The sequence below is a fragment of the Ascaphus truei genome, chromosome 1 (genome assembly GCF_040206685.1).
Source record: "Ascaphus truei isolate aAscTru1 chromosome 1, aAscTru1.hap1, whole genome shotgun sequence".
In the NCBI taxonomy this organism is placed as follows: Eukaryota; Metazoa; Chordata; class Amphibia; order Anura; family Ascaphidae; genus Ascaphus; species Ascaphus truei.
In genome coordinates, this window is record NC_134483.1 from 75,829,564 (window position 1) to 75,854,639 (window position 25,076).

Genomic DNA, 25,076 nt, shown 5'->3' on the forward strand with positions numbered 1-25,076 from the left:
CGCGTAATGCAGCAAGTGAAGGGGCCGTGTAACGCAGCAAGTGAAGGGGCCGTGTAACGCAGCAAGTGAAGGGGCCGTGAAATGCAGCAAGTGAAGGGGCCGCGTAATGCAGCAAGTGAAGAGGCCGCGTAATGCAGCAAGTGAAGGGGCCGTGTAACGCAGCAAGTGAAGGGGCCGTGTAATGCAGCAAGTGAAGGGGCCGTGTAATGCAGCAAGTGAAGGGGCCGCGTAATGCAGCACGTGAAGGGGCCGCGTAACGCAGCAAGTGAAGGGGCCGCGTAATGCAGCAAGTGAAGGGGCCGCGTAACGCAGCAAGTGAAGGGGCCGCGTAATGCAGCAAGTGAAGGGGCCGCGTAATGCAGCAAGTGAAGGGGCCGCGTAATACAGCAAGTGAAGGGGCCGTGTAATGCAGCAAGTGAAGGGTCCGCGTAATGCAGCAAGTGAAGGGGCCGCGTAACGCAGCAAGTGAAGAGGCCGCGTAATGCAGCAAGTGAAGGGGCCGTGTAATGCAGCAAGTGAAGGGGCCGTGTAATGCAGCAAGTGAAGGGGCCGCGTAATGCAGCAAGTGAAGGGGCCGCGTAATGCAGCAAGTGAAGGGGCCGTGTAATGCAGCAAGTGAAGAGGCCGTCTAATGCAGCAAGTGAAGAGGCCGCGTAATGCAGCAAGTGAAGGGGCCGCGTAATGCAGCAAGTGAAGGGGCCGCGTAATGCAGCAAGTGAAGGGGCCGCGTAATGCAGCAAGTGAAGGGGCCGCGTAATACAGCAAGTGAAGGGGCCGTGTAATGCAGCAAGTGAAGGGTCCGCGTAATGCAGCAAGTGAAGGGGCCGTGTAATGCAGCAAGTGAAGGGGCCGCGTAATGCAGCAAGTGAAGGGGCCGCGTAATGCAGCAAGTGAAGGGGCCGTGTAATGCAGCAAGTGAAGAGGCCGTGTAATGCAGCAAGTGAAGGGTCCGCGTAATGCAGCAAGTGAAGAGGCCGCGTAATGCAGCAAGTGAAGGGGCCGTGTAATGCAGCAAGTGAAGAGGCCGCGTAATGCAGCAAGTGAAGAGGCCGTGTAACGCAGCAAGTGAAGGGGCCGTGTAACGGAGCAAGTGAAGGGGCCGTGTAACGCAGCAAGTGAAGAGGCCGCGTAACGCAGCAAGTGAAGGGGCCGTGTAACGCAGCAAGTGAAGGGGCCGCGTAACGCAGCAAGTGAAGAGGCCGCGTAACGCAGCAAGTGAAGAGGCCGCGTAACGCAGCAAGTGAAGGGGCCGCGTAACGCAGCAAGTGAAGGGGCCGCGTTATGCAGCAAGTGAAGGGGCCGCGTAATGCAGCAAGTGAAGGGGCCGCGTAATGCAGCAAGTGAAGGGGCCGATGAATGTGAAGCGGAGAGGAGGTGAATGTATAATGTTCCATGAGGATTAGAAGCTAGAATAATTAGCAATGACTTTAAGTCCTTTAGCCTCTCTGAGACTTCCAACATGCTAAATTACAAACCAGTGATGGCTGCATGCTGCGCAAATAGTGATATATCAAAAGTGGCGCTCTATTATAAGCTTTAAACACGTGTTAATCCAATATTAACATATAAACCATAAATTGAATAAATATAAGTGATACAAACAAATCCTTGAATGCTGCTGTGACCCAGTGCAGGACTGCTCTCTCAATCCCAGGTGAATATGGCGACATGGTGATCAAAGGGAAGCGCAAACATGTGGAGATATAAAAAATAAAACTGATGGGGCAGTATTGTGACAAATAAATATGTATTCTTCTTTAAGTCTGCTGTTATTTATACTCACAAGTGTGAGGATGATACTGTGTACGTAAAGGTATCTTTGGGTATATGTCTGCAGTGATGATAAGCTGGCTGGAACCTCGGTGTGGGAATGTATTCCTTAAATGGTTAAATACAGAAAAGCCAACATAGCGCGATCTGTTTAAAAACTGTATTCAAGTGGTTAAAAATATAACAATACACTCACATGATGTATGCTATTTAAAAGCATTTAGATACGCAACTCCCGAAGTCTCACTGACGTCACATCCGCCCTGCTGGAACGCAGGAGTGAGACGCACGCTGAGAAGAGGGAAGGAAAAACTGCACTAAGACACCGGAGGCGAGATCCATTGCGTATCTAAATGCTTTTAAATAGCATACATCATGTGAGTGTATTGTTATATTTTTAACCACTTGAATACAGTTTTTAAACAGATCGCGCTATGTTGGCTTTTCTGTGTTTAACCATTTAAGGAATACATTCCCACACCGAGGTTCCAGCCAGCTTATCATCACTGCAGACATATACCCAAAGATACCTCTACGTACACAGTATCATCCTCACACTTGTGAGTATAAATAACAGCAGACTTAAAGAAGAATACATATTTATTTGTCACAATACTGCCCCATCATTTTTATTTTTTATATCTCCACATGTTTGCGCTTCCCTTTGATCACCATGCTGCATCCTGTGAAAGTAGAAGGCTGGCTCACTCTAGTTTCAACAGAAAATAAATAAATATGGAGGCCAGAGGGGCCAAACAACAAACACACACATTGCTTAGCAATATTTTCTAAATCTGGAAAGACGCCAGACTAGGTGCGCAAAGTGTTCCAATGAGCTGTGAGCTTCTGTGCGCGCGCGTCACCCAGAGACGTTCGGGAATCACGACTGGATGTAAAATACTAAAATGCTTCATGTTTCCTACACGTGAACACAATAGTAAGAATACTTTGCATTACCTGCAGCAAACTTGACACCAAACCACCAGGTCCATGGCATGATGGAGTGATGGTATACATGCAAGAAAGTGATTTGGCTATTCTTCTTACGCAAGACAAAAAAGATCTTAAAAATAAAAAAAAGCAATAGTGTTAAGTGAAAACATATCCTTTACTGTATTGTATATTTTTCTGGTTAATAAATTTTTCTGGTTAATACGTTTTCCTAATTGACTGCTGTTTAAATGGGAAGGGCAGGAAATAAAGATAAGAGCAAAGTGTAACACTTATGTGCATGCATGACTTCAAAAATGTGTAACGGGCATAAGACTGTCTAAAAGTACAGTATCAAAACTGTGGCATAAATTTAAGCCGGTATTATCTGTACAAGTCTAAGTAGAACAGAAGCAATGATTCTATTGTACAGAAAATGTATTTATTACACATTAAACTAAACTTTATATACAGTTTATCTAGAAAAAAAGAAAAAAACAGCTCCTAATTATAAATCTTCCCAACGCAGAACATCCTCACCATTAGTGATGACACGGGGGCACATTTCCTGAATACTCACAGTGTCTAATAATTCAATAAACTTTGAGAAGTAGTACAGCCAACAGGTCCAAGCCATCTACAGGAAACAAAAATCAGTTTACACCTGTAACGTTTGAAACAATCTGTTTATTTTGTCCACAAAAAAAAAATTCAGTTTTTTCATCATCAGCTATAAATGTACTGTATGCCAAACATTACTATTGGTACTTGAAACATTTATTCATTAACATCTTTGAACAAACAGGGTGATAACAGAATCACCCAAGAGCCCTATTTGCTGCACTCAGTCCAATATTGGGAAGTGTAATTACAAATAATTGCATCATTGGCTGGCAATTGGATATACAGGACCTATAGTAACCGCTCCCATCGCTGTGGGAGGACGGACACCATTAAAAGCCAAATTCTGGCCAAAAATAATACAATTTAATATAACGTTGACGCACGAACAAACACAGTGAAAGTGAAAACAATATACGTGCCTCTGGCTTTCCCTATATGCGAGCGGTGTTAGGTCTTACTGTGGTGTAAATTCATTAACATCTTGTAATAGGGAATTTCTTAAAGAGTTGGGCCCAAACCCCTAATTCCATGGCTTCCTCAGGTGGTGTCCTATCACCAATCTATTTCTGTGTTTCAGTTAAACGACAAAATGTACTTTAATTATATACTGTATAGTAAACAATACTGCATTTACAATACGGTGGTCAATGTGTAAAAACAATGCTATAAATGTCTGCTCCACCGCCACATATATTCTTTATTTCCCTAGAAAAACTGATTTATTGTTAACTACAGAACATGTGCTATTTGTAAACTCTTTCAAAGTGGTCCCACGGCCACAGGAAAGAAAAAAAAGGAGGAGATTTGCTCAAAACACACGTGTATTACAAGAACCAATCCATGCAAACAGCAGCATTGCAATACCCTAGGGTTTTTTGCAATTTAAAATCATTTCCATTTTATTATAGGACACATAATTAATAGTCAAGGCTAAAAAATAAAAAAAATAAAAACACACACACTTTTCTTTTTGCCAATTACCCCAAGTGACATTCTCATCACATTTACCTTTTATATATTTGATGTACTTGAATGATCAGAGGCATGTTATCATAAATCTAAACTTATGCCCAGTTACTTACCCTTACAGCCAGGGGTGACCTAGAGTAATCAACAACATCACAACGATAGGAATAACTTGTACCCCAGCCTGCCACAAGAAACTTGAAAAAAAGAACAAAAAAGCATTGTTGTAAAACATTGTTAAAATTCATGGACGTATTAACCTAAAAGAAATAACTTTTGTACAAAGTTATGGCAGTCTCCCTCAAACACGTTCACAATTAACATGAAATATTACAAATACAGAACATCCAGTGTTGAAGGTGCAATCCTACGTAGAACAACTTAAATGCCAGCAACGTGTCTAACAAAAATTGTAAATAGTTCAGAATAGTGATAGATTTGTGAAAAAATGTGCTCTGTTATTTGTTTACAATATTTTTTACAATATGAAGTTTGGAATGGAGTGAAACAATGACTATGAATCTTGTTGGGACCGACCCAATAACAACAGAAAAGGATAAGAGAGAAGTATAAGACGCACCATAAACTTTGCGTGTCACCATTTATACACATTTCCAGCAAAACACTTAAAAATTGATTGCAAAGAACTAGCATGATTGGAACCTCTAGTACTTTTAACAGATTCATTGTATCGCTGTTATTAATTCAATTTGGTCCTATGTAGGACTACATATTTTATATTACTGTATGTGAAGGTGAGGGGGTAATCAGGCCATCAATAAAAAGGTATTATGCCCGGCTGGTTACCTCTGATCCATATGTGGGTTTTTAGAGTGTCAGCTCTTGAACCTGTTTGTTGTACATGCAATGTATGTAATTGTGCATCAATAAAGAATGTTCAGTGTTTTACCTTTCCAGGAGTGCCAGCAAGCAGAGATTGCTAGGCTATGCGCTTCAAGGGGGGTTTTATGGAGAAAGTTTTGTCAGATTGTGTCTAGGTAGCGGAGTTCCAGAGATACTGGATACCTCAAAAATGTACTCGGGAATCAGGTCGGATTCTCGGATACATTGCTCCAGCAAAATCTCCCCTCGAAAACACTTGCGCGTTTCACTGCTAGGACCCCCTGCTTCAGCACAGACCAGAAAGGTAAATGGGGCATAGGGATGTGTGGTATCCCTTAAACGGCAAAAGGGTCCCTAGTATAAGGGGTGATGCCCAGTTAATTCCCTGCTCACCCAGAACCTGGTATAGGGGTTCTGGGAGTACTCCAACCATATATAAGGTTGTGAGGATTTTTATGAAACTTATGTCCGGTTTTCAAGAAGGGAATGAGATACAGCCCTGTGAATGAACCGAAGCGTTTTTTTCATTCTACTTTGGGACTTAGAAAAAATATTTTGTTTTATAATGTTTTAATAGCACAGAAGGCTGTGCGGATTTTAAAAGCCTAAGTCAGGTTTGCAGTGTGTGAGGGATATGGCTAGTGGCAATAAAAGTAAAGAGTCTCATTCTCTCTCTCATAACCAGAAGACTTAGATAGAATAAAAGTAAAGTATATTTTATTAAACAGGTATGCTTAAAATGTATTTATGCTTGTGCACTGTAAAATAAGCTGGGACTTTCAAAGCCGGTATTCTGAGTGAGCCAGGGGGCTACCAAACTGTGGTGCCCCTGTGTCTACTCGAGGTCCAGACTTGAAAGCCACAGAAGCTGCCAGAGTTGGGAAGCACATTTGGGCAGGATGGCTAGGTGAAGTAGCCACGTCCTGGGATCAATGCAAGCCGTTCCGGCTAGCATTCCCCTTCCCAGACCTGGAGGTACCTAGCCCCGTGGGTGGCTTCTGCATAGCAAGTGGCAAACTCGTGCATGTCCATGTTTCATTCAGAAGATCCGCTTGCCCGGCTTCAGAAGACTGGAAGACATGTAAATGGCTGGTTGGACAGGTCCCACGCTAGGGTTGGCTGTAGTAATTAATTCCAAAATACTATAAGAAACCCTGCAGCCAATCCGGACAAGAGTTTTCTAAGCGCCAAGACAGCAGCAGCAAATTCGAAATCACCAAAAGATGCTCTGAGAGAAATACCAGCGAGCCAACTTCAGAAATTTCAAGGCAAGAAATTTTCTAAATCCCACTTTTCGGGGCCAAGGTCTGAAAAGAGAACATAGCGGTCGCGGTTGGGATTGCAAGTCAAAAGGAGTACCAGGACGTTTGGTACTATCTCCCGGTCAAGGGATTTCTGCAGCTCCGAAGCAGATACAGTGGTGGTGATGGGAACTTCGTGCCGATTTGAGTTCCAGGACATTTTGGGCCAAGTCCCAGTCAACCTAAAAACTTTATTTTATGGACTGTTTCACCTAGGAAAGGCTAGTTTTGCAGCCCAGACCCCCAGTAAGTGTGTTTTCTCTTGTATTTTGTAATACACTGTGCGTACGTCTGTTTCTATGGAATAAATGACAATTTGTTTTACTATTTGGTTTTGCTCAGTGATATGATCCCGGTATAAAAAGGTGTAAATTCCTGGTCTCCCTTGACACTGTATTATATACAAACACACACAGTGAGTAAACAAAGAAAAGAAAGGTGGAAAAATCCTCCATGTAAAGCAAAAAAAAAAAAAATGTGTGCCGAGCAATTGCATTTTAAGTGAAACTTTTGTCTTTTGTCACAAAAATTGTATTTGTGATTGTGTTTTGATTTTTAATCAAAACATTACCATGTCAGTGACAAAACGCAAAGACATTTGACTTAGAATGCGCGAGCTAGACCCACACCCGTTTTAGCTATTTGCACTTCTATATTTATACTAACAGTGAATTCCTCGTGTGCGCGTGAGAAACAGTGTGCGCACGCGCGCGAGACAGTGTGCGCACGCGCGCAAGATACAGTGTGCGCACGCGCGTCACCGGGCGTGACACCGTGCGCACATGACTGAGTGCACGTGTGACACTGTGCGTGCGAACAGGAGAATGACTATGAGCTTCTGCGCATGCGTGGAAGGCTTTACAACCTCCTCATTTGCGCATACGCTGCCTAGCTGTTTGGCGTCACTTCCATCGTGGTTTTTCGTTACAGCACAAGGGATTTTTCCTATAAAAACTCTGTAGGTGCCAGCAAAGAAGAAGTTTCACTTCAAAAATACCACTTGTGAGCACATCATGTCTCAGACATGTCTACAAACACTGCTATTGCCCATTATCTCTTAGAAAAAACTGTGCAATACGGCAGGCATAAGCTTATAGGGGTTCATATTAAAATGGACATGAAGGAAAAAGTGACTGTTCTCATTTGTATGTCATTGCCCAGAATCCCTAGCTGCAGGGCCACCGACTGATTTCCCGGTGCTCAGGACTAGTTACAACTGGGCTCCTCACCCAGTGTCGGCAGTCTTGGGGAGAGCCAGGGTCTGGCGGCAACAGCAGCGAAGGGCCTCTCTGAAACCCATACAGCTGGGGAGAGCCATGGCCCGGCAGCAACAAGAGGACGGGCATCGGGGCTCAACTGTTTTGTTTGGCCACCGGGACCTCTGCAGCTACCTGTACACATATGGAATTTTACATTTCATAGATGCACGGACGACATGTTTTACTTATTAAGACCCCATCTAGCATAAACTTAACATGAAATTCTTCTGTGAACTTACTTCATAGACCATGTATAAGGAAAAGGCCACCATAGTGAAGTTATAGAGCGCCATTAACTGCGTCAGATGAAATGGTTTCCTATTCTCCATGAGCCTCGGACCCAGGGATGTCACAAAATAAATGTAAGCGACAATAATAATTGTTTGCGGGATGGGAGATGACATGAGTGGCCAATCTTCCACCCTTGGATCTACGGAAAAGAAAAACGGTGATTTCATGTTAATTGTACTAAAGAATAGTCCCAATAAACAAACATTTATATTATGGGTTTCTTTTTACCGCTAACAAGGCTTAGGGGGTTATTTATTAAATTCCCACTGACATAAAATAAATAATTGATGTATAAAATGTTTTACCAGGAAGTAATACATTGAGAGTTTCCTCTCATTTTCAAGTATGTCCTGGGCACAGAGTTAAAATAACAAATAATAATACATGGTTACAAATCCATTTACATAAGTGAACAGGGTATAGATTATATACAAGACATTGCATGCACTGTTAGAGATAATATATATTACAGTATAGGCGTGTGTAACCGTTACAGACCAGATTAAAATGTGAGACAGCTTTAGTTTTGAAAGAGGCTGCACTTATAGTGCCGTCGCCGGCGACAGCACGCTGTGGTCGCTGGAAAAATCAGATTGACTACATCCAGCGATCGCGACCAACCCATCGCTCCGTCTCTACTATAAGCGCACGCGACAGTGGCAATACATTTGTTTTGCCGCGGCGCCGGTGCTATAAGCGCAGTCTTAGACTGGTGGTGGCTGAGAGAGTCTCCGGTAGATTGTTCCAGTTTTGGGGTGTACTTCAAATGGAAGTTATCGTACGACAGTGCCCCCACTTCGGTGTATATAGGATTACCCCCACACGTATGCGCTTAATATGCTATGAAGCAGCTTCCCAGTGCTGGAGAAGATACTAGTTCCATTTTTTTAATAGAGCAATTTTTTTCTTCAGCACAGGATAGTGGTTCCACAGCATAGTGATCAAGGGGCTTAAACTCCCAAATATGCCAAGAGCACTATCCCCTTAATTTCCTAAAATATAAGACACTTTCTGCAGCTGTTCAATGGTTCTCATAAAAAAAAGCTTTTGGTGGCTTAAATTCTCATAAAAAGTATGCTAACAGGAAATCAGCAACTAAACATTAAACTTCACATTTATTTTTAAATATTGAAAAATAAATTAGTTTATCAGCCTCAGAAAGACTGGATTTATATATGAACCTCGATCGTCCTCATTGCTTTTGGACTCCAGCCAGCACGGTATAGGTGGAAGCACAGTCACCCAGCCTCTAAATCATTAACTTGTTCTGTTAACCATTAACAAATCCAGTTTCCTACGACTTCTCCGCACTAGCTCAGTAACCATCGGAGCTCGACTTTCTTCACCTTTCACACATTGACAATACAATTGAGACGCCTTCCTCCATTTTCTAGCATATCTCCTATCGCCCCGAGATTAAACTTGTCTTTTAGATTCCAAGGACTCTACAAGACACCCACTTAAAATAATGAAAAATACAAAAATAAAAAAAAACGAGGAAACAAAATATTTTTTTAGCTCCGTATTATATTTTGTTATCCGTGGTGGAGACAATTGAACTTGAAACACTTTAGCTGGCCTGGCCCTACGGCAAACATCCAACAGGTTGATTCTACACGAAGGACCATTAGAAGCAACAAACCAAGATGCTATAAATGGATCTGTTTGCAAGAAGAAAATATAGTTTTAATGTGAAGCCACATTAACTGGATTTTTTTTCTATATTGCTGGTATTTATAAAACTATAACCTAGAAGTACCAGAAATATGGTGCTTGTGGCTGAAATACAGAAAAATAACTAAAAATATGCCATACGAGCTGGTTCTGGGTCTCCAACTAGCTTCCCCCACTTCAAAGATTATTGTATTGAACTTTAAGCGACTAGGTGTTACACACCGTTTGGCAGTTTTCCCTTTTTTTAGGCTCAAGTTTTATTCTACCTACATAAAACGTGCTGCTGAAGAGAGATGTGCAAACCTGCTGAGATTCGCTTCGCCGCTGTTTCGATCGAACTTTCCAAGAAGTTTGAAAAACCCCATGGAAGTTTTGATGAAGCTTTTGGCACCAAAGTGGCAAAAAAATCAGCCCCGAAATTTTTCAAAAGTATCGAATTTTTAAAGTATTTGAAATTATTTGAACAAGCAATGCCCACTGACTTTTTAGCGTTAAGCAAACTTGTCTCAAACTTTTGAATCAAAGGAAACTTTCGACCAATCAAAAAAAAAGGGGGAAATTTGCAAACTATCCCAACATGGCTAAAAACGTTTGTACGTCTACTGCTAGAGCCCAAACTGTTATTCTTTTGTCTAGTGCAGGGGTTCTCAACTACAGCCCTCAACATCCTCCCCCCCAAAAGGTCAGGTTTTCAGAATATCCCTGCATCAGCACAGGTGGTGCAGTCTTTGACTGAGCCACATGTGCTGAAGCAGGGATATCCTGAAAACCTGACCTGTCAGGGGGTTCTTGAGTTGAGAACCTCTGCTCGAGTGCAAGAAGTCTCCAGCCATTTGGTTACTTACATGCACAAAACTGACAGCCAGGACAAAGGTCTCATCTCCCTTAACCAGGAATCAGTTAATTACCTATACCAAGTACTGATGCAGCCACGAGTATCCGAACACTCGCCTTGGAAAATCTGGGGCAATCTCCCAGTAATGCTGCAACATTTCTGTGACATTTCTGCAGACAGACTAATGGCCCATCGGATTAACACAGCGGGGGTCCCTGGCAGTCCCATTGAAACTGAATGAGACTGCCAGGGACCGCCGCTGTGGTAATCCGATGGGCCATTAGTCTGTCTGCAGAAATGTCGCAGCATTACTGGGAGATTGCCCCAGATTTTCAAAGGCAAGTGTTCGGATACTCGTGGCTGCATCTGTAGGTAAGGGGTGGTGAAGCCTCACTCACCGTTTATTTTTGCAAAAATATAGGTATATTTTCTTCAAATACTTTTAAAGCCACAGCCACATAGAGGGCAAGTGCTCCCTGCCTAAGGAGCCAAAAGTTTAACCAGAAGCAGGAGGTCGAGTACTCATGCACTATCCACTGATATTCTCCAAATGACATCGCTCCTAATGGACTCACCAGCATCTTTAATCCATTCATCGTATAGAAGTACTGCCCTTGAGGTTAGTTCCTTGAAGGCCATGCTCACTGGAATTCAAATTTGCTCTGCAAAACATAAAACAAATGTCTAAAAATGTACACACAAAAAGCTAAATAATTAAATATATTTATACAGAAGGGTTTTTAAAGCCTTATAAAAACAACACAACGGCCATTCTATTCATTCAGTATCTTATGGGTTTAATTCCTATACCAGATACGGAAAAAGAAAAAAAAAACCTCAATGAAAAGTAGCGAATTTACATTTTATGATAAAGATAGGATAAATAAAGCTGGATAAATGGTGTTGAACATTATAGCAGTCAGACTAGCCACACTGAGAAAATGTACCAGATGTAGATTTTTATGGCACGTGGGACAGCCACGTGCAGAGGCAAAACTAGAAGGGGGGGAGATCGGGGGTGGGGGGGGAGATCGGGGGGGGGGGGAGGGAGATCGGGGGCGAAATCCCCTTACCCCCTCCCTCCCGGCACATACAGTATGTTGCAGCCCTGCACTGATCGACCTGTCACAGTGAGAGCTGCAGTCAGTCACAGCGCACCCGATCCTGCTTCACTACCGTGACATCAGGATCAGACACTATGACCGGCTGCAGTGCTGTCTGATAGGTGTGTTAGTGCAGCGCCAGTCAGTGAGAAGAGAGGAGGGAGGCAGAGAAAAAGAGTGGACAGCAGAAACTGAGGCAGGTGTGAGGCAGAGATATGCAGGACTCTGCCCGACTCTCCTCTCCATGATGTCAGGGGGAGGAGTTGCTGTGTGTGCATGTATGCTGCGTGTCTGCAAGTGTGGAGTGTATCATGCTGTGTAAGTAAGTGTGCTGTGTGGCTGTGGAGTGGGGGTGCTGTGCAATTGGAAAAACTTGCCCCAGGCACAAAATCACATGCTGGTGTGCGTGTGTGATAGATAGATATATTCACCATTTATGTACATAGCACTTCACAGCAGAAGTACACGTGATATAACATCCACAAAAGTCCAAGACCAATCCCAGCTAAAATTGAGAATGTAAGACTGTAAAAAAAATTAAAAATTAAAATAATAATAGGTGTCCAGACCATCTACCCTAGATCACAAGCACGTTGCCTAAAACTAAATCCGCCAATGTGGACCTGACCTACAGCAAATCAAAGTTTCTACGCCTCGTTGTCCCAGCCATTGCCATACCCCTTGCTTCCCTAATCAACCATTTTGTCTGCAGGCCATATCCACAAGCCCTGGAAAACTGTCAGAGTTGTCTTCAAAAGTGGGTAAAAAAAAATATATATATATATATATATGTTTCGAACTACAGGCCATTCTTTCTTCTTCCAGTACTATCTAAAATCATGTAAAAATGTGTCAACTCCCAATTAAGTGATTACTATACCAAGACAATGTCCTTAGCCAACTTCAATCTGGCTTTCGTCCAAAACCCTGCACAATAACTACCTTCCTAAAAGTTTGCAACGAGATCCAAATGTCGAATGGAATTGGGACGTCTTACTGGTGCAATATAAGATTTTGCAAAGGCTTTTGATACTGTTAATCGTGTTACCTTGTTAAACAAACTGTGGAATAGGGGAATGATGCTTTAAACTGTTTTTCATTCCTACCCATCAGGTAGATCCCAACATGAGTCTCTCTGGCTCTAACTCCAACCCCTTGGATATCACCCGAGGTGTCCCACAAGGCTCTGTTCTGGGGCCCCTACTCATTTCTGTCTTCATCAACGACCTACCTACAGCCTTGTATGTGAGCTTCAATGCACATGTACTGTATGCAGATGACACAATCTTATATGCACCCAGCCCTAGCCTCTCTGACTTTGGAATACGTTTCTAATCTGATGAGACAAACTGGATTTCCTAAAACAAACTGTTTTCAAACACTGACAAAACCAACAATGGAATATGGGACCAAGCCTACAGTACATTTCTAAAGCTACAAATGACAGAGCTACAGATCAGAACCAACTCTAATATCATCCTAGATCCCATCACTAGTTTTAAATATCTGGGCATATGGTGCGTCTCCCATTTAATATTTGGGTTGCACATCGATACCTTGATATCCAAAACCTATGCCAAACTAGGCGTACTTTATAGCAGGGGAGCACAATCTTTTTTTCCCTGCGCCCCCCTGTCAGGGGAGCACAATCTTTCGTTCTGGGCATCATGACGCCGTGTTGCCATGGCGACGCATCTCCAGAAGCCGTCTGAGCCAAGGTAAGTGCAGTTTACAGAGGCCTTTGCCGCTTCCCCGGCATTTAATTTAAGTGCCTTTGCGAAGCGCGTGGGGCCTCCGTAAATACAGCGCCCCCTGCCGACAATCTCGCGCCCCCCTGCTTTATAGGAACAAGTCCTCCCTAAGACAGCTGGTTAGAAAGCGTATCGCACAGTAAATACCAATTATAGACTATGGGGACATAGTATATGATAAAGCACCTCAAACTCACCTTTGCAAACTAGACACTCTATGACTCAATATGCCGCTTTGTCCTGCAATGTAACTACAACACACGACTGCGAAATGCTCAAAGACTAGATTAGCCATTACTTGAGGCTAGGTGCAAAGTTTATTTTTCCTGTCTTGCCTTTAAATACTTTCTGGGCAAGCTACCCACGTATCTGAACAAGCTCCTCATCCCTACCAGACACAGCTCTTACCCGAGATCTGACTCCAAAAGACTTTTTATGGTCCCATGGTTCAACAAAGAATCCGGCCGCTCTTCCTTTTACCGCGCACCTCACAACAAACAATCTACCAGAGACTCTGAAAATCGCCACCAGTCCAAGTTCTTTCAAAACTAAGTCAGTCTCACATTTTAATCTGGTCTGCAACTGTTCCATACGCCCATAACATATACCAATCTTTAACTGTTCATGCACTGGCTTTATATTTAATGTAACCATGTATTTGTCGTCAGAACTCTGTGCCCAGGACATACTTGAAAACGAGAGGTAACTTGAATGTATTACTTCCTGGTAAAACATTTTTATAAATAAATAGGTTACACTCGAATCCATCACAGTTCACAATGTAGGTAAAAGCTGTCATTTTTACCAGTGTAACATTGCAAAGATACACCCTTTTTCTCTGTCCCTTTACGGCAAAAACTCTACTGCGGCCCTCATTCTCTCCAATCTCAACTATTGTAACCTCCTGCTGTCCGGCCTTCCTGCCTCTCCTTAATGCTGCTGCTAGAATCACTTTACTCTCTCCTACATCTGTCGCCACATCTCTCCTGCTGAAATCTCCTGAGTGCCTATCAAATCCCGTATTACTTCAAAATGCTCCTCTCTTTTAAGGCTACGTTTATAGTGCTGGCGACTGTTACTGGAAAATCAAATAGAGATGACTTCCAGCGATCGCGACCAATCCGTTGCGTCGCGCTTACTATAAGCGCACGCGGCAATGCATTTGTTTTGCCGCAACGTCGAGTCGCCGTCACTATAAGCGTAGCCTAAGGCTACATTCTTTTCTGCCCCTCCTTGTATCACATCCCTAGTTTCTCACTATGCACCTGCCTGTCTCTTGCGTTCTGCTCAAGGATGTCTTCTGTCTACCCCTTTTGTATCTGAAGCCCACTCCCGCCTAAAACCTCTCACTCACTGGCCAACACCTCTAATGTCCTTCCCCGTCAATATTCGACTGGCACCCTCTCTCCACCTTTACGACCTATCTAAAAAAACACACCTCTTTAACGAAGCATATGGGTAGCTCTTCTGGCTGATGCTATACATCTCAGATGCACTGACCCCTTGGCAGACGCATTTACCATAACACCCTCCTACAGTCTCCCTTATTACCACTTTGATTGTAAGCTCTTCAGGTCAGGGACTTTCTCTTATTGTTACGGTCATGTCTGAAGCACTTATTCCCACTAGAGTATGCGTTATATTATTATGTCACGTGTATTACTGCTGTGAAGCGCTATGTACAGGCATACCCCACATTAACGTACGCAATGGGACCGGAGCATGTATGTAAAGCGAAAATGTACTTAAAGTGAAGCACTACCTTTTCCCCACTTATCGATGCATGTACTGTACTGCAATCGTCATATACGTGCATAACTGATGTAAATAACGCGTTTGTAACAGGCTCTATAGTCTCCCCGCTTGCGCACAGCTTCGGTACAGATAGGGAGCTGGTATTGCTGTTCAGGACTTGCAGACAGGCGCATGCGTGAGCTGCCATTTGCCTATTGAGCGAGATGCACTTACTCGCGAGTGTACTTAAAGTGAGTGTCCTTAAACCGGGGTATGCCTGTACATAAATGGCGCTATATAACTAAAGACATGCATATGCTTTTGATGTCTAGCTGCAGACATTACCAGTGAATGTTCTAGTTAGTGTGGCTCCTGTTCTAATCAAAAGTGGTTCTTATATTTAGAAAGTAGTTTAGTTCAGTTTTACTATTTATGGTTTCAAAATATAAAATGGAAATACTATGTAGCCATGTATCCTCTTGGCTACTAATCTGCCCTGCCCAACACAAGCCCTGGTACCAGTGCAGGCAGTGTTAGGGATAATCTGGGTTTTCCCTTGCAGTGAGCAGCTCCCTTGAGTGACAGGGGGTAGGCCTAGGGTTTGTATTCTGCCCTATCAAGGGCTCAGACCTAAGGCCTTCCCCCTGGGTATAAAAGGGGCTGCAGAGCCAAATTCTAGGAGTTCTGTGGGCTGGAGAGATCCTCTCCCTCAGGGAATAAGGGAGCTAAGGATAGACTTGGTGGCCTGTAGCTCCCTGGGTTGAGTCCAGGGACCCTTGGAAGAAGTGTACCTGTTGAAGAATAAAGATCTGTTCCTGTTTTATACTCCTGTCTGAGAGTGCAATTAAACCGGGGGAGTACCAGAGGGTTTTCCTGCAGGGACTGCACCCAGTTCTGCTGGGGCCTGCGGGGAATGGAGGCGCTGCACCAAGTGAAGAACTGAGAGGAACCCTAAAGCCGGTCCTATTCGTCCCCACTAACACTGGCGGACACTCAGTATCCTGTAAGGCTAGCAGGTGAGCAGCACAACACCAGGTAACAGTGAAATCTCCCAGAGATGTATCATTGAACCAAATGTGTATTCAAATATTACTTTGTTCTAAAATATTAAAAACCAGAGACAGAACATGAAACACAGACAGAGCTCAGTGCTACATCCATTACAGATACATGGTACAGTGCATAATATATAAATATGTAGAGGTATCAGTACCGTGTTAGCCGAGCTTCAATAATCAAAAAAATAAATAGATGATACCTTTCTGTGGCTAACGAAATGCTTTTATTTGTGCGAGCTTTCGAGATACACTGATCTCTTCTTCCGGCGATGTTACAATGAATGAATGAAGCAAGCAAAGGGTATACTTAAAAACAATGTCTCTTGGAATGTTATCTGTGCTTGTCCCTCTCCTGTGTGTGGATGTGATTTATGGCTAGAGGTGTTAAATGGTTCCTGAAAGTTAGTGATGTGAGTCTGTGTGTGTGTGTGTGTGTGTGTGTGTGTGTGTGTGTGTGTGTGTGTGTGTGTGTGTGTGTGTGTGTATATATATATATATAAATGGAGAGCCCACAGTGTATACAGTGCTTTACAAAAGGTGTGTGTGGAGTGGGAGTTAATATAAATGGTGTGGGTAGGTGTGGAAATGTGAGAGATTGTAGCATAACTAAAAGTGTGTGTAGATACTATGTGGTCCCTATTGGTGTATAGGGATGGAAAACAAGGAGTATTAGTATGTGTAAGAGACATCTGTGTGTGCATACATACAGCACAGTATGTACAGACATGGCCTTTAGCGCTCATGGGAAGAGAGTTCACTTGTGTAAGTAATGACTCATAAAATTTCGATCTCTGTTTAGGCCACTGGTAAGTGTTCCGAACAGTTGCATACATTTTCTTTTTAATAAAATGGTCTTTAGTTTAACCCTTTGGCCAAAGTGTTGTAAGCCCTTGAGCCCCTCCAAGGCAGACCACATCTCAAGGGTCCTAACACTAAATTAAATTCTTAATAACCTGTACATTACCAGGAAGAATGATTGATAATAAATCTGTCAAAATTAGTTGCATAGTTCTAAGTCTGACTGAAGCTTTTAAAAACACAACAAAAAGCAATTGACGTTTGGGTTCTAGATTTCAGAAGCTAAATTAAAGCAGCAGAATAGGTCAGATATAATAACTGCAGTGTGTGCTGCAAAGTGCGATCTTTAAATGGACAATGCTTTGCAAACTACGAAAGAGATACAGGAGTGAATACAGTGATCTATTAAACATTTTAAACAGATGCATCTGAATGTATTCCCATTCTCCGATGTATAATTTATACAAGATTTTATTAAAAGGCCTAGGAGGAAAGGAATGAGTGGAGGCAATGAAACTACAGCATTACATTCACAGTGTGTGTGTGTGTGTGTCATGAATAAGGGTATGAGCTGTAAGAATAGCAAGTTACTTTAACAGAAAGGGCATTATGTGCTCCTATTTCCCATAAGTGTGGCGGCGACAGCAACATTTCCCACTATGGTGGATTGCAGTTTTGTAACAGCACTAAAATAAATTACATTTAAATGGATAACATTATCTTAACGGTCATAGGATTGTAGATTACAGATGTTGTAAAAATGGCTGCAAAATAATTAGCTTATTACTACAATAAAAAATGAGTAGTAATTGACTTGCTCATTCAGATCACCTGACATGCGGTCTTACAAGTAGGGCCGCCGACAGGGGTGGGGACAGCCGGGACAAGTGTCCTGGGCCCGGTGGCTGCCCAGCTGCAGGCCTCACTCCACACCGATTGTCCCCGCTTCTGATGTCAGCGCGTCACCGGGCCTCCCTCCATGCCAGTGCGCGCTGGAAGCTCCGCCCAGCTTACTACCGGCACGTGCTGATGTCATAGAGACCCAGCACACGCCAGGCGCTCGGTGTGGGACAGTCAATGAGGAAAGAGGCCCGCAGCTGGGGAGAGCCGGGGTCCGGCAGCAGGATGTAGAGGTGTACACATGTGTAGAGGTGTACATATGTGTAGAGGTGTACATATGTGTAAAGGTGTACATATTGTCACTGTAGCTTGTGACAGGGTATAATATACACCAAATATCTGGGTTGAATTTAACACGACTTAGATATAATAAATATAGTTTATTCCTTAAAGAAGGAGAGCACACAAGATGATACAAATAACAGACAAGGTATAGACACTTACTTAGGGGTTGGACAATGAAGCAATCAGGTACAGGATTGGCAATTCATTCAGCAATACAGGTTTAAATGAAGACATCACGAAAAGACACGAAAGACACTGGGCATAGAGCTTACACTCCTTTATATGGAGTTTCACTCCTATACCCTGGCACTGAGTGCAAGTCATTGGAGGACAATTATCTGCACCCAATTCCTCCTTGCCACCTCACCTGAGAGGCAAAGTAATACCTGCCCACTGGGTGGGCCTTATTCTAATCAGGGGCTCATTTACCTAGCCCCCCTCCCACAAGACCGGCGTCTGAAAGTCTGCTTGGGACAGGAAAACCTTTGTCCCAAGGTGTGAAACAACACTTATCATAAAGTACCCACATCCTGCTTTCCTTTGTGCTAGCATACACAAGCAGGGTGGGGGAGCCTTTGATCAGGGGTTTATTGTAGACCACTTGTCTCCCCCCTGAGTATTAGCATACCATATGGGCTCTGGGTTTTTATACCAGATCCAAAATACAATACATTCTTTAAAATACATATTAAAATAATCCGTTCTGTGGGTCTGAGCGGACTGAAATTTGACAGGTCCTCATGCCGGAGGACCCTTGCCATAGTGGCCAAATATCAGCCTTCCACGACCCCCAGAACCGGAGATACAAAAATACAGTCTAAAAGCACATTACAAAAGTGACTTTTTCTGCCATGCAAGTCAACGGCAGAAACCTAAACTTTACCATTACCCTGACTCCGTTCTGTCGCCCCGAGTGGGTCGCTATTTGCCATGCAATCCTGCCGGAACTAGGACTACATGGTGACCGAATCTCAGCCCTCTAGGTTGAACAAAACCCGAGTTATGGGTTCCAGGTTTCTGCTCATTCTGACTTAGCCGTTTTTTCCACACGGCTTCCCTCCATTAAAATCAATAGGGCCGGCGCCTCCATAGGAAATGCATGGGCTGGCGCCGCCATAGGATTCAATGGGACCTCCGCTACCATTGAAGTTAATGGGACACACACACTTTTTAACAGTTAACCCTACTCCGTTCGGTTGAGGGGAGAGGGCTGGAAATTGCCATGCAGTCACGCCAGAGCAGTGACTACATCCTTGCCGAATCCCAACCCTCAGGTCCCCACGGAACCGGAGTTATGGGTTTTCAGATTACCCGGTTTCACACTTAAGTGTTTGAAAGCCACGCGGCTTTCTCCGCCATTACGGTCAATGGTAGGACCCTCTTGGCCGGCGCAACCCTTTCTCGTCGTCATTAATTGTCGGACCCTGTTGGGGTCAAGTGAGGGGGTTCCTAACATCTAGGGGCAAAAGGAATTTTATTTCTGTGTGCCCAAGAACAAACGTTCCCACGCCAATTGGCCGTGAACTTGACCGAGGCCCTAGTTCTCACGCCAATTGCGCAATCAAAGCTCTTTTTTTGCCGCTCTTGCGGTTTTGTGGTCTGGCAGGCTGCCAGCTCGTCTCCGGAGGTCGGCTTCCAGGAATCCCCATTGAAATGCATTACTTCATTCACTTTCAATGGGGAACCGCCGCTCCTCCTCTCGAGCGCCACTTGCAGGTCTTCTACGGAAACGGGCCCAAATCGCCGGAATCTCCATAGGATTGTATTGAGCCCCCATGGCGACCTATGGAGAAACTGCAAAATGGAGTCTGCAAAGGCAGGAAAAGGGACTAAGGGCCATAAACACAGAATTAACATTAACCCTTTCCCTCCCGCATAGATCCCAGTGTGAGTGTTGGTGCAGACACTGGAATGGGGTACAATACATCTTTACAGGGGAATACACATTTGGGTGCCGACGCAGGGTAAAAACACATTACTGGACCGCAGTCCAGTTAACTCCTTGCCTCCCAAGTGAGAGCAGGGGGTGGCCAAATGGGGTGTAACCCCTTTAATACCGGGCCAAACCCCCTCTCCCATGACACATATGTGTAGAGGTGTAGAGGTGTACATATGTGTAGAGGTGTAGAGGTGCACATATATGTAGAGGTGTAGAGGTGTAGAGGTGTACATATGTGTAGAGGTGTACATATGTGTAGAGGTGGAGAGGTGTACATATGTGTAGAGGTGTACAGAGGTACATATGTGTAGAGGTGTACATATGTGTAGAGGTGTACATATGTGTAGAGGTGTACATATGTGTAGAGGTGTAGAGGTGTACATATGTGTAGAGGTGTAGAGGTGTACATATGTGTAGAGGTGTACATATGTGTAGAGGTGTAGAGGTGTAGAGGTGTACAGAGGTGTAGAGGTGTACAGAGGTGTAGAGGTGTACATATGTGTAGAGGTGTACATATGTGTAGAGGTGTACATATGTGTAGAGGTGTAGAGGTGTACAGAGGTGTAGATGTGTAAATATGTGTAGAGGTGTACATATGTGTAGCGGTGTACATATGTGTAGAGGTGTACATATGTGTAGAGGTGTACATATGTGTAGAGGTGTACATGTGTAGAGGTGTACATGTGTAGAGGTGTACATATGTGTAGAGGTGTACATATGTGTAGAGGTGTACATATGTGTAGAGGTGTACATATGTGTAGAGGTGTACATACACTGGCGACACACTTTAATCGAACTCGGCTAGTCCCACGAATTCGGGTATACCCGGGTGTATTGGGGTTTGTGACTGTTTTCTGCCCGAGTGCATTGAGGTATTTTCCAGGCAGGGATTGAAGCATTTTATTCCCGTTGGCTGCAATACTGCACAGTGTATATATATATATATATATATATATATATATATATATATATATATATATATATATATATATATATATATATATATATATATATATATATATATATATATATATATATATATATATATATATATATATATATATATATATATATATATATATATATATATATATATATATATATACTGCATTACAATTCATGAATTTATGCCATCTGGTAGACACGCGAAGAATTGCAGCCTATTAAATCCTAATCATTATCATTTAACAGATCAGCCGCCCGTCAGCCAGGCATGAACCATGGCTGGGAAGGCAAACGCAACGGGGCTTGTCAGAGGTGAGGAGCGGCGCATTCCAGGTATCTGCCAGGTACATACTGGGTATTTGCTCCAATAAAGTGTGTCGGTGCAGTAGGTGTAGAGGTGTACATAAGTGTGTAGAGAGAGATATATTGGGCGGAGGGTTGTATGTATTTGGGGGTGGAAAGTTTTTTGGTATATATTTTGTGGGGGGATTGTGTGAGAGGGGAAATGAGTGAGGAGGGGGATTGAGCGAGAGTGGGGTAATTGACGAAGAGAGAGGGAGGGAGCGAGGAAATGAGGGAGCAAGAATGAGACGCAGGGGAGAGAAATGCATGTGAGGCTGGGGGGTGGGATGGAGTGAGAATGGGGCAATTGATGGGTGGGTGGGGGGGGGAGAAAAATACACGGGAAGAGGTGTGAAATGGGGGGGCTCAAAACACTGCCAATGGGGGGGGGCTGGTCATAACTAGTCCTGGGCCCTGGGAAATCTGTCTGTGGCCCTGCATACAAGAAAATATTTTATTCACTACAAGACTAACTGGTGGACCATTTAAAGTTCTGAATAAAGCATCAATTTCCCCCCCTCTTTTTTTTCTTATATTTGCAAAGCATGTGACAATGTATAATTCTACATTCTTACCTAAGATGGCAATCATTTGGTGCTCCTGTTATAAATCCTGTTTGTGTGCCTAACATAATGGCCGTCTTTCAGTTTCAAATCAATCCTTCAGTTAGTGTAAATCAGCAGCTACAACGTATTCTTATATTACTAAGGTAACATTATCTATTGTCACAGCTCAAACTCGTGGGAAGATTGCAACACTTTCGTGTTTGCGATCATTTGTTGCTAAAGATCTTGCACTGCTTTGGAGCTGGGCTAAAATCTGCTATAGAAATCAAAGGATTCTTTAAAAACATTAATAAAAAAAATTGCATTTAAAATGTTGAATAAAAACAAAACAAAAAATAAAATTAAAAAAAAACATACTATTATCCAATACTACACAACCAAATGTATTTAAAAAGGAACAGAAGATTTCAAATGTTTTGCTGCTTTAAGGGAACTTGTAGGTGAATTTGGAGTGGAAGCATTAAAATATTTAGTGTGGAGTAACTTTTGCAACAGATGCCACTGCTTGCTAAACTTTATGTAGTGTAGTAATAGAACAGATTGAATTAGTTTACACATTTTACAGTCGCAAACAAATGAGGGATTCTTTGAAGCATTATGCCTAAATCAACCTGCTGCTGTGACAATTACACAACAAACCTGTTACAGCGCAAATTAGAACAACGACACCAAACCACTGTGTGTATCAAGAGAAGATAGGTGGTCTTTCTTCTATACTTCCTCCAAACACTGGCCCTACGTGTTTGTTCCAAAATGCCGCTCCATTTCCCTACAGCCCACGCACATCACCAAGCCAATATTTTACTTTTTTTGTAATATTACACGGGGGGGGGGGGGTTCTTGTCCCAGCAATTCTATCCACCAACACGATCAAATCCCTGCTAGGCAGGGTGTAATGACCGTGTGAGCCCCCCACTAGCGTAGTCCCTGTTTTTCTGCCACCATAATCGTATTTGACCGTAATATTATAACAGTGCATTATTGAAAAGAAATCTGCACGAAAAAGCAAATGCCTTTTGCACATACATCAAGGTAACTGAAATCTAAACTGGCACCATACCAGTCATGCCATGAAGACGTTGCTCTCATCGGTAACACTAGCATGCTTGATAGATGTTTCACATTCTTTTTATTCAAAACTTCCCACAACAAAATATTTGACATGCCACTGCATTCTCTCTCTGTGCAACATAGCATATTGTAGCTGCATTTTCTGTACAGTATACAACCCACAAAAGTTACAATGTGGACGTTTTGAATTAGTACTAGTGAATGCACTGTGTATGGATTGTATTAGCAAACTGTGATCTGCGCTTGTTTAACCCTACGTTCCTTTTAATATTTGACAACTTTAAGGAGACCTATTGGCTCTCGCAAGGTATTTAAAGGTTTTTAAAAACACACCTCCCTCTTCCTTCTTTCGTCCAGGCTGTACAGCAAGTTTTGAAGATCATGCATCATTTTAGTTATATACTCTGCCTTGCTACTTTATTGATGTCCTTCTAACGACAGAAATACCCCGTAGAGCTGAACACAACATTCGATGTGAAATTTTACTAATTACCTATACAAATAAGAGGGACCTTTCTTTTGTTGACACCAAGTTACACATCATGATCCAACCTGTGAATTGTGTAATTATACAGGTTAATAAGAATTTTAACCCAGGGAGTGTTAGGACCTGCTAACGGTCATGCCTTGAAAGTGGCAGCAGGCTTGGGACCCTTTGGCCAAAGGGTTAAACTGAATTACCCTTTTATCCTAAGAGAATATATAGGTATTGCACTGTGTATTTTTGTCACATTGGAGGTAGCTTTAGGCATCTTTGCTTGTTTTTTGTTCCAACCCGTGATGCCAGATTGTAAAAATGTACGCAGATAGTGAACATCTGTGCAAAAGTCAAAAACGTGAGTTACAAAGCTTCAGTCTGGAATTGTGTACATCGCAAGTCATGATCTACTTTAGGAGTTTGTGAAGACTCATTTGATAGCATTTTACAGGTTGGATCACAGAATGTAACAAAGTGCTGTATGTAAGGTCTCCTTTATAAATGTGCCCACTAATAACTCAATATACTGCCAACTGCAGTCCTCAAGGGCCACTAAAGTCAGGTTTTAATGATATCCCTGCTTCAGCACAGGTGGCTCAGCCATATTTTACACTGGTAACTCCGATACGAGTATACACACAGTTTTGTGTTGCATAATTAACTCCTGAACAAGAGATTTTTACAATATTTTCATATACAGTACAGGAAAAACACACACACGCACAACCATGTGTTTTTTGTTTTTGTTTAACAGAATGAACTAGATTAAGAGCCGGACATTACATATCGCGCATGGAGTTACAAACTTTGAAACCATAGGCGTACAACTTTCCTAATAAAGTATATTGCTTATGAATTTAAATGGAACAATTCATTGTACACAAAGCAGGAACATTGTGAAAAATAGAGTTTTCTAAAGGAGTGCCTCTTGAATGTGCAATAAAAATGTTATTCCTTGATGTTTGATGGTTATTGCTGTGACATTGTAGCTATTTCACGCAATGGGTCATCGTGAACAATGTGTGTGTCACCAAGACAACACACACTGGTATTTACTAAAGAAAAACAAACAAAAATGTCAAAATGTACAATTGTAACCCTAATGGCGTTCCAGAGTTTACCAATACAACAACACTTCACAATATGGCTTAAATGATTGTAAAAGCAGACAGTTATTTTATTTTAATAGTATGCGGTGTTGTCTGGCAGCATTTCATCAGCAATAACAGATTATAAATCGAAGACTGGGAGACAAAGCACGATTTGTGCCATCTCAGTGATACATGCCATTAAAGTCAATGGCAGGCAGACTATTCGGCCGCGATAGCACGGATCACGTTTTTCGTTGACTCCTGGCCATAGGTTCTCATCACCACGCACATGTGAAATGCTCTCCCGATAATAATTATAGAACAGATTGTAAGATTATCCCTCCATTCTTGACAGATCGTTTTACAGATTATCATAAACCAGGACATAAAAGTAACCTATAGAGATGGACAAATCTTTCACCAACATTTGAATTTGCCAGTTCCTTTCATTCGTGGATATTTGCAGCTCAGGTCTCAAAAAGGAACATTCAGGGTTCTCCCCACCCCCCCTAAAATCACTGG

At 42.8% G+C, this 25,076-nt stretch overlaps 1 protein-coding gene across 1 annotated transcript in view; it reads right to left on the reverse strand.

Moving 5' to 3' along the window:
- LOC142489260 (very long chain fatty acid elongase 7-like) overlaps positions 1 to 25,076 on the reverse strand; it is a 62,130-nt gene that overhangs the window by 17,535 nt on the left and 19,519 nt on the right. The window contains exons 2-6 of the mRNA XM_075589715.1: positions 11,069 to 11,155; positions 7,933 to 8,123; positions 4,407 to 4,487; positions 3,281 to 3,337; positions 2,728 to 2,833 (exon numbers count right to left, since the gene is read on the reverse strand). Of these exons, the coding sequence (XP_075445830.1) occupies positions 2,728 to 2,833; positions 3,281 to 3,337; positions 4,407 to 4,487; positions 7,933 to 8,123; positions 11,069 to 11,132 (499 nt within the window). The 5' untranslated portion in view covers positions 11,133 to 11,155. The remainder of the gene's footprint in view (positions 1 to 2,727; positions 2,834 to 3,280; positions 3,338 to 4,406; positions 4,488 to 7,932; positions 8,124 to 11,068; positions 11,156 to 25,076) is intronic.